The sequence below is a fragment of the Zeus faber genome (genome assembly GCF_960531495.2).
Source record: "Zeus faber genome assembly, chromosome: 7".
NCBI lineage: Eukaryota > Metazoa > Chordata > Actinopteri > Zeiformes > Zeidae > Zeus > Zeus faber.
In genome coordinates this window covers 30,483,391-30,500,560 of record NC_137203.1, presented here as the reverse complement: position 1 = coordinate 30,500,560, position 17,170 = coordinate 30,483,391, and the positions used below count along the sequence as shown (strand labels likewise).

The 17,170-nt window shown below is 43.3% G+C and overlaps 1 protein-coding gene and 1 pseudogene across 2 annotated transcripts in view; one reads left to right on the top strand and one right to left on the bottom strand.

The window, feature by feature from the left end:
• Positions 1 to 17,170, top strand: part of unc5db (unc-5 netrin receptor Db) — a gene marked incomplete at its 3' end in the record, with an annotated part of 158,165 nt that overhangs the window by 94,344 nt on the left and 46,651 nt on the right. Inside the window, exons 3-4 of the mRNA XM_080004321.1 lie at positions 8,565 to 8,708; positions 9,339 to 9,442. Of these exons, the coding sequence (XP_079860447.1) occupies positions 8,565 to 8,708; positions 9,339 to 9,442 (248 nt within the window). The remainder of the gene's footprint in view (positions 1 to 8,564; positions 8,709 to 9,338; positions 9,443 to 17,170) is intronic.
• On the bottom strand, positions 903 to 8,287 carry LOC307232621 (annotated as a pseudogene). The gene is made up of 3 exons: positions 8,252 to 8,287; positions 1,341 to 1,571; positions 903 to 1,008 (listed from the first exon to the last, which is right to left on the bottom strand). The product of its transcript is annotated as an uncharacterized misc_RNA (transcript).

The window sequence follows — 17,170 nt, the reverse complement described above, 5'->3', positions numbered from 1 at the left end:
TATTAGTATCTTAACTTTCAGTAAATGTAATATTCAGACAAATAAAGAAAACCAAATATTTTCAGCTCTTACTTTATTTTGCCACTTCAAGTGCAACTTGTACTAATTGAAACCTTTATTACATTAGTAACTCTTAGCTTATTTATATAAAAGCTTCCATAAAAAAACGAAATTGGAGGAAATAAAATCTGATGCTCAGATTCTACCAAGCAACACAAACATTCACATAAAACATCAACATTGTCAGTGCATTCTCATGGTCTGAGACGAGATAAAACACATTGTTGTTCACCCAAACAAGAGTCCCAGTAATGTAACTCACTCTTTTTTGCTTTCTTGAGCAAAAAGAAAAGTACCAGTGCCATTATTAACATAAAAAACAACAACCTACCAGTACCATTCTTAAAAAACAAACAAACAAAAAAAAATGTAACAGAACCATCCATAGATGGAAGACAGCAAACACTGAGGAGCTGATGCTGACATTACAAAACACTGCAAACACTTCTACTGAGTGAATGTCCAGCGTTGCAATTTTCATTTTGAGTGAATATTCCAAAAAATGCCTCATATAACTTAAAATGTTCACAACAGTGGCTGTGTTAATTCTACGGTCCACAACTAACTTTGTTCTTCAGCCTGGGTTATTTTCAAGGCACAAGACACATTCCTAAGGAAATCTGATGATGTCTTGATTATGTAATAGTGGCATACAGGTTAGAGAAGCTGGCGTGCGACTGGAAAGCTGCCAATTCAATCCCCAGGTGGGGAAAGTGAAGGAGCAGTTCAGAAGTTCTTCTTCACTTGGAGCTGCATTTCACATCATAGTAAATGTTCTTTATCACCCCTCAAACAAAAAATAACAATGTGGCTTAAAAGGGTTCACGAATGCAGCTAATATCCTACAGTTCAGCCCCGATTTTGTTCTTTAGTCCAAGGACTTTTGGGCAAAGCCTTTCACCATTCATTTGCAAGAGCACTTTCTGAATGAATTCATCATCGTAGTATCTCAGCGAAGGCCATGTGACGGTGTGATTTGTTTTTCTTTTTACTGCGGTGAAAAGCAGCATATAACCGCGGTCCCGTGGTTTATCCAAGAGGGGTGAGGAGTCAGTCAGTGTGCATTACAGGATAAAACAGATAGACGCTTACAAAAATGCACAGGGATAACATTTCATTGAGGAATTGTAAATAAGGGGAATCATAAATATATTTGTATACGTGTGAATCCTTTAGCTATCACCAGCAAAAAAAATGTAATACAAAAATATATATATATTATTCGCGGTGATGAGCTCAGTAATACCGCGGTATTGCTGCAATGTGGTTATCGTCCCGACCCTAATCTCAACTCTTTGGGGTAAGCCATGTTCAGTGGGTAGCTGTCTCCCCGCATTATTGCACAAGCTCGGGCTACAGCTCCAATCTTAGATTGTCCGGATTGATTACTCCTTCAACATGAATGCCAATGTCATCAAAATCTCCACTTTGTCCACCCTCCTTGTTGATGACATATAGATGCCAACGGTGGATTTCTGCAGGTCTCTCAGGATGTCATCTCCTTGGATGTCCTGTATAGTGTACGAAAATAGGAGAAAAAAAAACATGTATTTATGCAATATATTACATTTTAATGACATATTCTTTATTGTATGTAAAAAATGTTAACCTTGCTCACATACCTATTAATCCTTAAAGATAAGTCTGGTCATAAGGTATATTTTTCTGAATGAAACTTTATATTTGTGAGGTGTTTTTAAAGAATTACGTCTTCCTGGCACTGAATGCCAGAAGTCAGAAAGGATTGAGAGATGGACTCACACATTGTTGGTTTTGGTCTTTTTATTGGATGATAAGAAAAATAATGAATAAAGCCAGCTTTATCGTAAAGAACCAAACTGATGGATAAATGTTTTAGCCTATTAATGAAATTCACTAGACAAAGCCAAATTGACATTATTCTATAAAAACAACCATGTTTTACTGTTGTGGATTTCATTTCCACACCACAAAGCTGGTCAAAGCCATTCTGTTTTGCAACTGTCTGTTAATTATTGGATGTCAGAGCATTCTGAAATTGGAGTGTTCAGAAAATTGTACCTGCTTGCAACACTGTGCAGCAAGTTGTTCATTTTTATATAAATATTCTCAACCGTATGGCTCCTTATAAAGTGAAAATACATTATCTCAAATTGATGCAAGAGTACAGTAAATAGGCAACTGTCTGCATTCATTCACCATGTGAACTTTATTATCAGACTTTCCGTTCTCAGTTTGCTTTGGAGTTCTTCCACACCAAGCAAGAAGCTAAAACATGAAGAGTGTCTATGTCTACTGGTACTTTTTCAGCATGAATATAACAGCACTTTTCTATGAATTATATGCCAAAGACATACCCCCATTGAGCTCCTCCTTATTCCCTATTTATCGTTCAATCATTTTCTTTTGCCATTTGCCAATAACCATGGGAAGCAATAAAGAAAGATAAAACTGGTACCACAGTTACAAAACATTTATCCTTAGCGATACTGCTGTGATCAGTATAGATGTGAAGATTTGTTTGTGAAATGCACTAACCAAGAGAGTCTCCAAAGAGTTATCTAGGTTCTCTTCCACGTCACATCAACATCAGATCAGATATGAGGAAAAAATATAAATAAATTAATCAATTAAAAAAAAAAAAGAGCAGGAATTAAAGAGATGAATGGAAGTGTGTTGATGAAAAAAAGTAATTCATTGTCCAATCCTTACTAACTTGTGTCAGCACAGAACATGTTAAGCCCATGACTCAAATCAGATCACTACAAAGTCATTTATGCCAATGCTATGTCCATATTTTAATAGCTCCATTACTATTACTATAAAAATATGCAACAAATGGCAGATTAAAAGGCTGGGAGAGGACAGACAGACATGGCATTCATTTTTGAGGATAATTTCACTAATTTATTCACTGCTAGACTATTTTCTAGCAAGTGTGATATTTCTCTAATGAGCGATTATAAATCACTTTACAGCTTTTCAAAATTACATCAGACATGAATACTTCCAAAGCTTTAGTGGATGCTACAAGCAGACAGCAGGGTACGTTTTATTTAAAGAGAAGGAGAGAATAAGATTTATGGAAATTGTTGGAATTTAGTTTGAAGTTATTGAGTGAAGTAATTATGGAGAAAACCAGAGTTTCCGTTTGAACAAATTGGTGCCGGTCATGTCCTGGAAGATTTCAATGTCCCGGACAAATGGGAGGGATTCCGGTCAAATATCATTTGTATTTTTTGAGCTTGAAAACAATTGATAGGCAGTAGGGGTGCAACGGATCACAAAACTCACGGTTCTGATCGTATCACTGTTTTGAGTCACGGATCGGAAAATTTTTCGGATCAGCAAAAAAACAAAAAAACAGGAAAGAAAGAATAAGGGAGAAACGCTGCAAGCAAGGATCTCTTGCCAATGGCCTTAAATGAAAACAACATTCAAGATGTCCAATGTTTGAATATAATCTTAAAATATTTAAAATATTCAATACTCAATTGTTGAATTAAAGTGCAATATGAGGCACGCATGATATCGTCTTCCTTTAAACATGGTAGTGAGTGAAAAATATGATTTAATTTAATTCCATTACCGTGTTCAATTTCCCATGTTGATAACAAACTCAATTTCATGAAAATTTCTTCAGAATTAAGCGTGTTAAAGTAAATTTTGTAGAGGAGTCTGCATCTCTCAATACACGACTCACTTCGATTTAAACGTGTATTTTTTTTAGCACTAACCCTAACCCTATCGAGCCTTGATTTGTAAAGAAAACACTTGTCCAGTCACATTAAATAATTATAAATAATGTTATTTTTGTATTGCAATATATACAAACACAATAATATTTTGTTTATATGAAATATTATTTCATACAATTTCATAGATAAAAGAAATGCTTGGGAGCCTTAAGAGCCGGCTCTTTTCAGTGAGCAGGATCATCCTGTTTGGTTAGGTTAGCTATTCTGTTCGGTTTAGTAACTATCGTGCATAATCTCCAGGTGCGTTGCAAAGACATTTCACTGCATGTATGTATGAACGTATGTATATGTATGTGAAAAATAAACCTGTTGAATCTTGAATCTTGAATCCGGCTCACTGAAAATAGACAAACTTTTCAACACACTGCAAGTGCGTCTCTTCTCCTCTGCCCACCATGTCTGTGTCTGCTCTGTACGTTGTTCTCTAATCGGACTTTTTTTCCTAATGCTACTTAACATCATTATCTTATCTTTGATATCACTATCCAAATCCTATCAGAAAAGAGAAGTGCCGGTACGCACCGGTGCGCGCTCAATAAGAGTAGTTAACGTGATGGATATGATTTGGATTGTGATGGATTTTGATCACCCTAACCGTAACCCAAAGATAAGACAAGGAAGGGTAAAGATCTGAGTGACTTTGAACTGGTCCAAGGTGAACCGGTGACAGGGTCACTGGCGCTCATGGACTTATTGATGCGGGTTTGGAGCAAGCCGATCCCACAGAAGAGCTACTGTAGTACAAATTGCCGAAAAAGTTAATGCTGGTTAGGAGAAGGCATTTAAGAGTGGAGGCGAATTGCGACCGACCCTTCCCACCCTGGACACCACCGTTTTGAGAATCTGCCATCTGGTAAGAGGCTGGTTGGTCTATTAGGACCAAAACCTCAACCACAAGAACAGTTTCTACCCCATGGTAGTGGGGCTCACCAAGGGGCACCCCGCACCTCCTGCCCCCCACTGCCTTTTTCTATCACACACACTACTTTTTTTTACTATCATTATTTTTACAACAATACATGAAATATAAACCCCTGTACAGTACAATGTCCCTTTTTTTTATAATTGTGTTATAATTGTTATTTACATTGTCAGATCGTATTTGATGACGAATTTAAACTATGGTTTGTGAAGTCAGAAACAGAAAAACCTTTTCTAGACAAATCTTTCTTATTGTTTTCTCAAAAATTATACACTGGGGGTTATTATTTTCGCTTTTCTGAAATCCGCGCCTGGCGAACACAGACTAAAGATTTGCTTACGTCAGGGGCTGAGGGTGCGGACAACTGAGACCAACTAAAACTTTGTGACCGCCACTTTTGTGACCACTTCAACATGGACTTAAAATCTAAACAGTGGTCCTTGGAGGGGACAAAATGGTCCTTGATGTTGGCCAGTACCCACTGGTATACGCAGTACCAGAACTTTTACGTTTTACACTTTGGCGTCCTGTGCGTACAAGCACTTCACACAAGGTACTCTGTTCTGCCCTTTCAAGTGGACAAATCAAATGGACATATTGTAAAATATATCATATTTTATTGAGTCGGAGTGCACTTTTTCTTTAAATTATTAGAACGCACAAGCTGTAAGCTCCGGTTCGCTGGCTCTGGCTTCGCGGGCTGTGGCTCGCATGCTCTGGCTAACCATTCCAAATTGTCCCGGTTTGTGATATATTTGTCCAATCGCCTAAGCCTACCAGGTTTAAGTTAAAATACACACCTATGGTTATGATTTGCTTACTTACCGAAAATGGAGAACCTTGTATATACTGCAGTCAAGGAGCCACGAAAATCCTTGGGTGGGAAAAAAATCCCCACCTCCAGAACAAAGTGGCGACATCTGCCTGCACATGCGCAAATAAGACATAATTATGCGGTAATTAAATTGTACATATTATTTTCTCATTACTTTTAACTGAGTGAAATGAGCTTGTTTTAAGCATGGGCAATACCTTTTTTTAGTAATTATAAAAGATAAGTACGATTCAATAATACATTAAAATCTATGAAATAAACTAGATTAAAACATGTCACAACTGCTCAAGGTCAGAATCAGTTTTTTCAGTGAACTATTTGTGCATTGGTGGTATTCGAATTTGGCTCAACCCCTGCATTTACGTGCTTGTCCCGACAATGTTACTGCTTCCATTCACACACACTTCCATTCACAGCCGTACCGGAATTTTCCAATAAAAATGATACTAGGTTGAGAGTAGGGTGATTTACAGAACGACTTTCACGGAACATCGGAACACTCCCTTTCCCACATTACGCCATTACGGAACATTGCCAGTGGATTTACGGCTTTCAGTGCAAGTGGGAAAGGGGCTTCTCTCTCTTTATCTCTCTTTCTCTCTCTCTCTCTCTCGCTCTCCCTCTCTCTCTCTCTCTCTCTCCCTCTCTCTTTCTCTCTGTTCCTCTTTCTGAAAAGTACCTCCTCCTCCTCTATCGCCCACACAGCTGGGGATGGGAGCGGGGAGCAGGTCCCACCGAGGGCCTTTTGTTTTGCTGCGCCATTGTCCTCTGGGGACCGTCAATCACACACCGGTCATACATCAACATTGAAACCGAGCTCCGGTGCTAAATAAATAAATAAAAACAATCGCAAGAGAATTGCACAATTTCTTTTTTCTCTACCTTTCAATGTTCCTGTCATTCAGACCCAGTGGGGCAGGGGGACCACCTGCCCCGAAGGGCTCTCCTTTTTTTTCATCTCCCCACAAACACCAGCGTGGCATTGCGGCCTCCTCCCTGCTGCCACTCACTTAGCTTTAATTGGTATTCATTCACAAGTCTGCTGCACGCTCCACAAGCTGCGCGGACACAGTGTGTGGCTGTTTGACTTACTAAGAGCATGTCAGATTAGAGTGTTATTTATCAGAGTGGGTGCATGAGGGCCACAAGTGCATGCTTTTGTGCGCGCGCGCGTATGTGTGTGTGTGTGAGTGTGTCTGTGTGTTTGTGTGTCTGTGTGTGTGTGTGTACCTGTGTGCTTGTACACTTGTATTTGCGGTTGTATGGATTTTTTAGTGTGTTAGGATATGTGTGTGTGTGTGTGTGTGTGTGTGTGTGTGTGTGTGTGTTTGTGTGTGTGTGTGTGTGTGTGTGTGTGTGTGTGTGTCACGCACTGTCTCTGAACAGATTGGTCTTTTTTTAGTTTTTGTGCTCAATGCACATCCCTTTCCTTTAATCCAGCTGTGGGCTTATGGCCTCCAGGGCTCTGGGGAGCAGGGAGAAAATACACACGACAGGCTCTAAGCCGATGACTCAGATTAAAAATGGGTGCTGCGCAGCGATCTAAAGCCATATGACAGAGTGGCAAAGATTTAAACTGGGGGCTTCCAGCGTGTTCCCTAAGAGGATTTTCAAATAGAACCCCCCCCCACCCCCCCCCAGATCTGATATAATAAGAAAAACTTCTGGAATACGCTGGGTTCGCATGACCACCCCAGCTTTTTAGTAATGCGTTTCATTGTCATCGTGTCATTTTCAAACAAGGCTTTTCATATTGCACCGTTTGAAGCGGTCAAATCAACATTATTAACGGTTAAGGCTGCTGTAGCTGTTTCAAGGCACCTCTCTTGTTAGCAGCATCGAGCACGCTAATAATACAGTCGCAGTCCCAGAGGGAATGCGTTGCCACCAATTTCATTAGCTATGCCATCTCAGTGAAAGAGGAGAAGAACCAACCCAAGCAGCGTTTGAGCCTCCCTAAGAAACTTGCATGCATAACTCATCCTGTAAAAAACAATTAATCACCAATACCGACCCTGCACAAGTATTGAGTATCGATTAAAGAAAAATGGTTTTTTTTCTTCGAATAACAGCTGTATTTTGGTAATGGAATTCGCCACGCCCACCTTAAAATCTGAAATTGCCTACTAACTTGAACGTGACATAACGGGGTGAGAATGTGAATGGCTACTTGGTAGCCATAGCCTGTACACTCAAGTAGAAGAGATCTGGTCAGACGCTCAGTTTGTGTTTTTATTTTAGATTTGATCTTATTTATTTATTGGAGTTTCCTAATTTTATGGAAAAAAAAAATGTGAACATGAATGAATGTGAACAACTAAGACACTTTCTGCTTCGCCCCGTCACCGCGCCCCGCCTCTCCGCTGCGGAGTGAGAGACGAGAGACTTGCGAGAGACGGGGAGCAGTGACAGGGCGGCCGTTCTCCCCGCAGCAGAACCTCTCCTCATTTTAGAAAAAGAGACAGTGTGTTTTGATTTTAGATTGATTTTTTTCCTTTGTTTCCTACTTAAATGAAACAAAACACTCGGCCCCATATCACGCACATTTCTCTGTTGTTCTCTTTAACTTTAGAATATAATTTTTTTTCTGTTGGTATGGGACTTCATTTTGTAAATTTTTTTTGGGTAGATACTTAATAATAAATCCTGAACATAGTACTTCACCATCCTAAATAGCTGTGAAACTAAGTGACTGACCTGCCTGCTGACCACCACCCTGCAATTGCGTGCCATTTTTACCCACAAACACAACACCTACATTTTTCCTTTCTGCCTGTAAAAAAGTATTTTCTTTTGTTCTTTCAAACCATATTCTCCATAAGTGCCAAATGTAAATTCATAAAAAAAACCTGATAGTTGCTCTTTAGATGTCCTTACTGACCAACACAGCACTTAATGTTAGATTTATTTTATATATATATATATATATATATATTTATTTATTTATTTCATTACGGTTAAGGTGATGCAAAGGGCTTATCCTTGTCTTGCGCTCCCCTGTGTGCCTCAGGACTGAAGGTGCGGGAGGTGATGATCAACGTGTCGCGGCAGCAGGTAGAGGACTTCCATGGCCCTGAGGATTACTGGTGCCTCTGCGTGGCCTGGAGTCACCTGGGGACCTCCAAGAGCCGCAAGGCCACTGTCCGCATTGCCTGTGAGTACCGGAACATCTGAATCACAATCCCTTTATTCCGCCAAGTACATTTTCATATATTTCTGACTTCCCAAAATAAACTGTTCGACTCAGAGAGCTCTGTCTGCCTCTTAAGACCACCGATTGACAAACTGCAGATTAAAGCAAACCCTTAATTTCTGTAACAGTCAATATTTGGCGCAAAGTGCTTTCTCAAAAATAATAGAAGGGATGATATACTCTCTGAAATCATCAGAGTCAACTTGTAAATAGGGATATTATGTCTTTGTATTTACATTCCAGTAAGGTAGTCATATGGTAATGCTAATCCCATGAAGAAAACAACTTTCTGTTTGTACAAACAAAGATAAGTGGGTTTGGTACAAGAATGGAGCGTTCAGCAAGATCAGTGCAGTCCTTATGGACTTCATCCATCTAAAATAACCTCCAAAGCACCTTGTCGACAGATTATCTGCAGAGAGCCCCAGGAAGCCTCTCTCCATCCTATATGGGCTAAAGCAGGTTTTTGAAGGTCACCCAGTGCAAAGCCATAGGCAGGGGCCGACCAGGCATCAGCGCCAGGGGAAGATTGGGGCCAAGGCTGACCATGGCACTTGACACTTGACGGCTGCCTCTTATCTCCCCACACAGACCTGAGGAAAAACTTTGAGCAGGACCCGCAGGGAAAAGAGGTGCCAATCAAGGGGATGATCGTTCTGCACTGCCGCCCCCCAGAGGGAGTTCCCGTGGCAGAGGTAAGTCTTGGAGCTCCCATGTTCCCCTCCCAAACCACAAAAGGTGTGAGAGCGGCTTACGTTAGGGGATCAGGGCGACTGGGGATCCAGACTGTGACGACCGACCCTATTGAGCGAGAGTGACTCTCGCTGTATTGACAAGATATCCTCTGCGAGTGCTGATTCTCTGCCTCAGCTGTGCCCTTCATGACCTGTGAAGGATTGTTGCAACCGACACAGGAAGAACGTGTGTGAAGTTTGAGATACGTATGATGACGTCCGTGCACTCGTAAAACGGTTGATCGTCCAATGTTTAAATCAAACTGTATCGCGTTGAAGGGTACTTAAGGCACTTTGGGCACCTGGTTGATATAAGTAACCTTTGGCAGGAAATATCACGTGAGCAACTGGAGAAACTACAGCTTTCTCCCTTTTCAAAGCGGATCTATAACATTTCAGATACCGTCTCTCTAAGTGCACTCTCTCCCATAATATGTCAGGTGGTGATATTCAGGGCTCAATACGACTGTGTAATTGATATGTGCTGTGTTGGGAGCAGATTTTGGCAGAGGTCAGTGCCCCCCCCCCAACACCCTCCCCAGGCTGTATAAATGATTCAACGTGAAAATGGAAGAGTGATGTCATTCTTCCATCTCACAATTCGCAGTGAGGATAAAAATAGTTCAATCTGAGAGGTACAGGCAGGAGTCGCAATCTCCCATCTAGTCCTTTGTCAACACAAATGAGCTCAGCCATGAAAGAAAGGCTTGAATAATGTAGAGAGCCGTCCGGGCTTTTCCAGCCCAGTCCATCTATTTTTCTTCTTTCATGGGCACAACTCAGCCATGAAATATTTAAAATGGTAACTGCCCAGCGCGGTGGTGTAAGGTTTAAGAGAGACCACTGCAGGATGGACGCCAGGCCCTAATATAATGTGGGCCTGTGGTTTGGAGCGCTGTGTAAACATTACTCATCCAAAGGGTGCGCTTGGAATCCCCCTTAGCTCAGCAACGGTGTCCGGGTAAGCTAATGAGAATGCTGTACCACTTGGAATGGATCAATTTTGTATTGTGCGTTTAAAAAACGGTTTGTACGGGGGAAGAGACGCTATTTTGCAAAGTGTCTCCAAACACACCAGGGGCCTATTTGCATGAGGGAAGTGTCAGACGCAAGATACTGCTGAACGTGATTCACCATCATGCTTTCATATCCAATTATTTTTCCGGTTGAGGTCTTTCGACCTGTTCTTTTTTCTTTTCAAGCAATATATATATTTGGACAAACCTCTCTTTAACTTTTAAACAGTTTGCAACAAGATTTTCTGACGCAATTAACCTCAATTTGAGCGGCTGTGACAATTAAATGCATTATTTTTATTTTATTTTTTATTTTATTTTTATTTATTATTTATTTTTATCAAGGATTCAAGGATTCAAGAAGTTTATTTGTCACATACATATGCACATACGTTCATACATATATGCAGTGAAATGTCATTGCAACGCACCCGGAGATTATGCACAATAAGTTCTAAACTGAACATAATAGCTAACCTAATTTCTACCCAGCTAATTAACTGAAACTAACTGATTCCTAAAACATAATGCAGTTAGAAAAGAATAATATAAAATAAAATAAAATAAAATAAGACTCAAAAAGGCAATACAGAGTGGGGGTAGAAAATAGAAATAAAGGGAATAGACTTATGTGTATGGGATGAGCTATTTGTATATTCAGATATGTGCAGTTAAGTGGCATGTGAATAAAGTGAGGTAGTGTGTGTGGAGATATACAGCACAGTATACACAGTACAACACAGCAATACAGTAACACCGAAACAGAACAGCAATACAGCGCAGTATGCAGTAACCCAGAACAGTGATTCAGTATGCAGTACAGTATGCTACATACAGTACAGTAAGGCAATGGAGCCTATGTGTGTGTCTCAGTGAGGACCCCTGATGACTTCATCATTGACAGTCCTTATGGCTTGCGGTAAAATACTCGGTCTCAATCTCTGTCCTCGCTGTGTGACTGCAGAGGCGCTTGCCCGCTCGCAGCAGCTGGAACAGTCCGTTGTTGGGGTGGTGAGGATCCTTCATGATCCCGCAGGCTCTGCTACTACACCTCCAGGTGTAGGTGTAAGTCCTGCAGGGAGGGGAGGGTAGTTCCAGTGGTATATTCGGCTGAACGCACCACCCTCTGCAGGGCCCACTGATCCTGAGCAGTACAATGATGTTGCCTGACAGGATGCTCTCCACTGCTCCAGAGTAGAAGGACTTGAGGATCCTCATCGAGACCCTGAATTTCTTCAACTGCCTGAGGTGGTGGAGACGCTGCCTCGCCTTTCTTACCAGCATGTCTGTATGTAAAGTCCATGTTAAGTCCTCCGTGATGTGGACTCCCAGGTACTTGAAGCTGCTCACCCTGTAGATAGAAGCCCCATGAATCACCAATGCCGCGTGTGTCCTCGGTTGTAATCCCCTCCTTAAGTCCACATCGGCTCCTTAGTTTTGCTGACGTTCAGGAGGAGGCTGTTGTCCTGGCACCACAGTGACAGGTCAGCCACCTCCTCACGGTAGGCCTTCTCATTATCATCGTTGATCAGGCCCACCACAATGGTGTCCTCAGCAAACTTGATGATGGTGTTGGAGCTGGCCCTGACCATACAGTCATGTATTTACAGGGAGTACAATAGGGGGCTGAGGGTACAACCCTGGGAGGATCCTGTGGTCAGGGTGAGGGAGCTGAACATGTGCCTCCCCACCCTTATCATCTGGGGCCGGGCTGTGAGGAAGTGCAGGATCCAGGCACAGCGGAGTGTTCAGTCCCAGCTCCCGCAGCTTGACAGCCAGCCTTGGTGGGGACTCTGGTATTGAAAGCTGAACTAAAGTCGATGAACAGCAGTCTCACATAGCCCCGCCTTCTGACTATCAAGGTGTGTGAGTGTGGTGTGCAGTACCTGGTAGACCCCGTCGTCTGTGGATCGGTTCTGCCAGCACGAACTGCAGCGGGTTCAAGGTGCGGGGGAAGGAGGCACAGATGTAATCCTTAATCGGCCTCTCGAAACACCTAATGACCACCGAGGTGAGGGTGAGGTGAGGTCATTCAAGCAGACTGTGATCTTTGGGACAGGGATGACGATGGATCTCTTGAAGCAAGACAGGACCACCAACTTGGCCAGGGAGGCGTTGAATATCCTAGTGAGCACTGGGGCTAGCTGATTAGCACAGGTCTTCAGTACTCGCCCAGATATGCCATCTGGGCCTGCAGCTTTCCTGGTGTTCACCCGCATCAGAGCCCTCCTGACGTCATGCTCAGACACTGAGAGTGCGCGCTCATTCCAAGCAATGTAACTCCAATTAGCCTGCGAGCTAACGGTGTGGTTGCCAGCCTCTAAACCGCGCATTAAAGGAGTTCAGTGCGTTGGCTAGGCGTCCACCCTCGTAGCTGGGGAGGGGCTGCTCTTGTAGTTCATAATAGTCTGCAGCCCCTGCCATAAGGGTCTGGTGTCCCGTTGCTCCTTCTGTCACTTCACTGTGTCCCTGTACGTCCATTTAGCGTCCGTCACCGCCCTCCGCAATTTTCACCATGGGAATGATGCTGTCCACTAACGTAGCTATGAAACTCACAGCTACTTCTGCAAACTCGCTAACGTCACTGGAACTTGATTTGAACATGTCCCAGTCATTGTCAGTCAGAGCGTCCTGAAGCGTGGCCTCTGATTGGTCCAACAACCACTTTACGTCCCTCGTCTTCCTTGTAAACAGGAAGTAGCGAGATGGCGGAATGATCCAATTTCCCGAAAGCAGGGAGTGAACAGTCTTGTTTCCGTTTTTTGTACAGTGTGTAGCAGTTGTCCAAAGTTCTACTGTACAAAGTTCATGTCACATGAATAACATTGTGACATATCAGGGAATGAAAAGGACATCTTATATTCCCCATATTCCGATGACAATATACACTCAAGAGTTAAAGCAACCCTGCTTCCAGAATTGCACTCTACAGTACATGTTTTTCCTATATGGACTCTACTAGCTACTAGATAATTCCCAGAGAATAATAAAAAATGTTTCATCACATCCTGACGAGACGGTGCTCGATGAAATCCTAAAGGTCAGGCTTTCTAATATGGATAGAATGTAGAATTACAACATATGCGCTATTGGAAAAAGCAACCTGTTAGTCTTCATAGAAGATACTTTTGTTTTTTGGGATTTTAAATGTCAACATATGCAAATATTCTATCCAAGGGTCGGGTGGGGGCTGGCTGGGTTGGGGTTGTAATTTTTCAGCGGCTAATAGAATGTACGACCGGGTGATTTGCCATTTCATCTTGGTGCTCTCGATTCAAAACCAATTCCCCATTTTTACTTCACAGGTATCAGCCAGAATGAAGGCACTGTAGATCTTTTAGCTCTAAGCGAGTAATGAGTTTCCTCTAAAAAAAAAAAAAAGGGGGGGGGGGGTGGGGGGGCTGCGGTTTCTTTGAAAGAAAGTATGAAATGAACAGCGCAAAGTAGGAGCCAATTTCAACTTCCATGAATGAAAAGCTTTTTTGGAATCCTTGATGCATCCCCCTTTGCTCTGCCATACCTCAGGTGGGTCTCACCGGGGGTCTTGCGAACTATGATATCTACCGATATCTACCATTGAGCTATGCAAAGACTCCTGCCTTAAAAAAAATACAGGGTAAAATAAATGTACTGTATATATAGCTGCAGGCAGCATTACACAGGGTCCAGTAGTCACATTAGGTACGTAATACAGTTTTCCGAGTTTCTGTAATGTCGTGAGCAGACTACAGGAATTCAGCCTGAATTTGACTAGAATATGTTGTGGCCAACAAATTTCCAGCGTTGGGCCCGAATATGAACGTCAGGAACGATGAATGGGTGTCTTTACCCTTTGTAGTGTGACATAATCAGTAACCACCCCGACAAAAGATCTAGCATCTCTGATTATTTTGTATTTTCCTGCCTAGTCAGACATCTCCTATGATGCGTTCCTTGACGCTGACCAGTGGGATGACAGAGTGCTTTCACATACCATGCTCCCACACCAGCTCTCAGTTTTCGGGGTTTTGTGAAACGCAGCACGGGTTACAGTTTTCCGAGTTTCCATTTAGTGCAGCATTGGCTGGGGTTGTCTGTCCACGTGTAGCAAATGTTATGCAGTCTACAGAGTGCAAGTGGCAGGATGTGAATGACTTCAGACAGATGAAGCTTTGACGAAGCTTTTATATAACTTTGGATGATGATATCACAAAACGCCCTGCTCCACAAACAAATCATGTCGTGCCAACGTTTTTCAACTTCCAGTAAATTTGAACAGTTTATTACTAATTCCTGCTCCAAATGTACATTGATATTGATCAAACTTGAGCCACAAGATATCTAAAACGTCCCGGTTCCAGCGAGACCTCAACCATGTCTGTGCGTACTGTGGTTGTGTTTCAGATACTTTTATCCCAAAAAATGCCAAGAACATGGATAAAAATAAAAATCTGAGCCAAAACAAAAGGCTTCCAGCCCTGTGAGCCGGACCCCTAATAAACAAAAACGCAAAGCATTTTAATGCAGAGTCACCGTTCTGCACCGTTCTTGCTTTTTCTGTCCCAAGTCTGATACCTGATGGACTCTATTACTTCTTTGCAGGTCAGAGCAGGCGTCCAAGAGAGCAGATGATGTGCTCCGTTAATCAGCCAAGCAATTACAACTCTCTCTACCCCCACCCCCTAATACAAGCCACAACCACAAACAGCAACAGCCAGGAGGTCCCTCTATTTATTTCACTGAGATAAGACGGATCGGGTGGAATGGCAAAAGCGCAGCTATATAGCCCCCCAGGGGAGGAGGAGGTGGTGGCATTTTGGGGAGTGACGGGGCTGTGGGGAGCTGGCACAGCCTCGCTTTGTGTATACCCCCCCACCCCCGTCCCACCTCCTCCATATCTTTTTCTGATTAACCTCCAGAGCAGGAGAACAGAGCCGAGCTGCACATAGCCCCCCACCTCCCAACACAACCTGCCGCTGTTGGCTCAGCAGTCCTACCGGATAAACACACTGCCGAGGGAGCGCCAACTTGTGTGTGCATGGTGCCTGTGTGTTTGTGGATGTCCGCCTACGGATCTGCGTGTGCAAAAATGGGAGTGTGTGTTTGCAATTGTGTTTGTGCCATGCCTTTGTGTGTGTATGTGTGTATTGTTATAGTCATGGTAAGAATTCACAGGATGGATTAGCTCCCTGCTCAGTCACCGCATCTCCCAGCACAATGCTCGGTGGGTCTTGCCATCATCTTCCAGGGGGGTCTGAGAGAACCAGTAACTCCTTGTAATTGTGCTGGTGAGAATAAAATAACTTAGTCACCTATACGTATAACCGTAATTGTGGTACAAAAAATAAATGTAATTTATGAATTTGTTTTATTGACAATGGTGGAAAACGGCAAGGTATGGAGTAGGACTAAGGTAAAAGTTAATCCCGTCAAGCTATCAACGCAGCCCCTCACTGCAGTGCTTCTGAAGCCTGGAGTGTGACACAGAGGGGGCGTCACCTTGAACTTCGGAGGCCAGGGAGGTTGCGGGAGTGTAACAGAGAGATACAAAGATGAGCGCAGAAGCTGGAAAACCCCGCCCACCTCATAAGTCTTTATGATGTCCGCCGTGTCACGCCTCCCACCACTCGTCTATCCTCTAATTGCACCTCTGTCGGCGCATTCCAGACCATCTAATCAGCGCAGAATGTCATTCCATTGAAGGGTGTGTGTGTGTGTGTGTGTGTGTGTGTGTGTGTGTGTGTGTGTGTGTGTGTGTGTGTGTGTGTGTGTGTGTGTGTGTGTGTGTGTGTGTGTGTGTGTGGAATACATCTGAGTCTGTATGTGTTTTTGCGTGTGTGTGTGTGCACCCGCCCTAAACTAAACGGACGAGAGGGGTGTCGGGAAGAGGGCGACCTTGAGTGCGAGTCGGTGGTAATGAAATCAGATGGACAGGAAGCCCTCCGCACATGGGAGGCCGCCGCCCCCGGAAAGCCCTCCGTCAACACTGACATCGATGACCAGTGCCTAATTGAAACAAATGTGACAATTAGGCAACTCATTTTTTCTCACATTCTCCCTCCCTCGCCCTACACAAATGCACAGGCACACACACACAAACACACACACACACACACACACACACACACACACACACACACACACACACACACACACACACACACACACACACACACACACACACACACACTTACCGGGACTAATTTGTATTTGTCACACCTAACCCCCGCCCCCCCCACCTCACTTTCTCCCTGTCTGTCTTTTTTTTCCTTCCCTCTTTTGTCTTTGACTTTCTCCCTCTCGCTCCTTCTCCCACTCTCCCTCTCTTTCTCCATCGCGCTCTCTCTCTCTCTGTTTCGCCTTCTGCTGATCAAATCTTTTCATCTTTTCCCAGAGGCTGTTAGCAGTCTACTGACAGCTAGTATACAGCGGGGGTCGCCCTGAAACAGTAAACTATTGGGGGTGGGTGGGTGATTGGGGCGGGTTAGTGAAAGGAGGGCGGCAGCAGCAGTGGCGATGGCGCTGGCTTGCGCCACATGTTAATTGCCTCTTTCAAGTTGCAAATCTCCCAGGATGAAATTGAAATAAATACATAAAGAGCAGGAGGGTGGAGTGGAGGGGAGGGTGTGTGTGTGGTGTGGGGGGGGGGGGGGGTCGAGGCGCTCCCATTCAGTCGCCCACCTCACCAGCACCG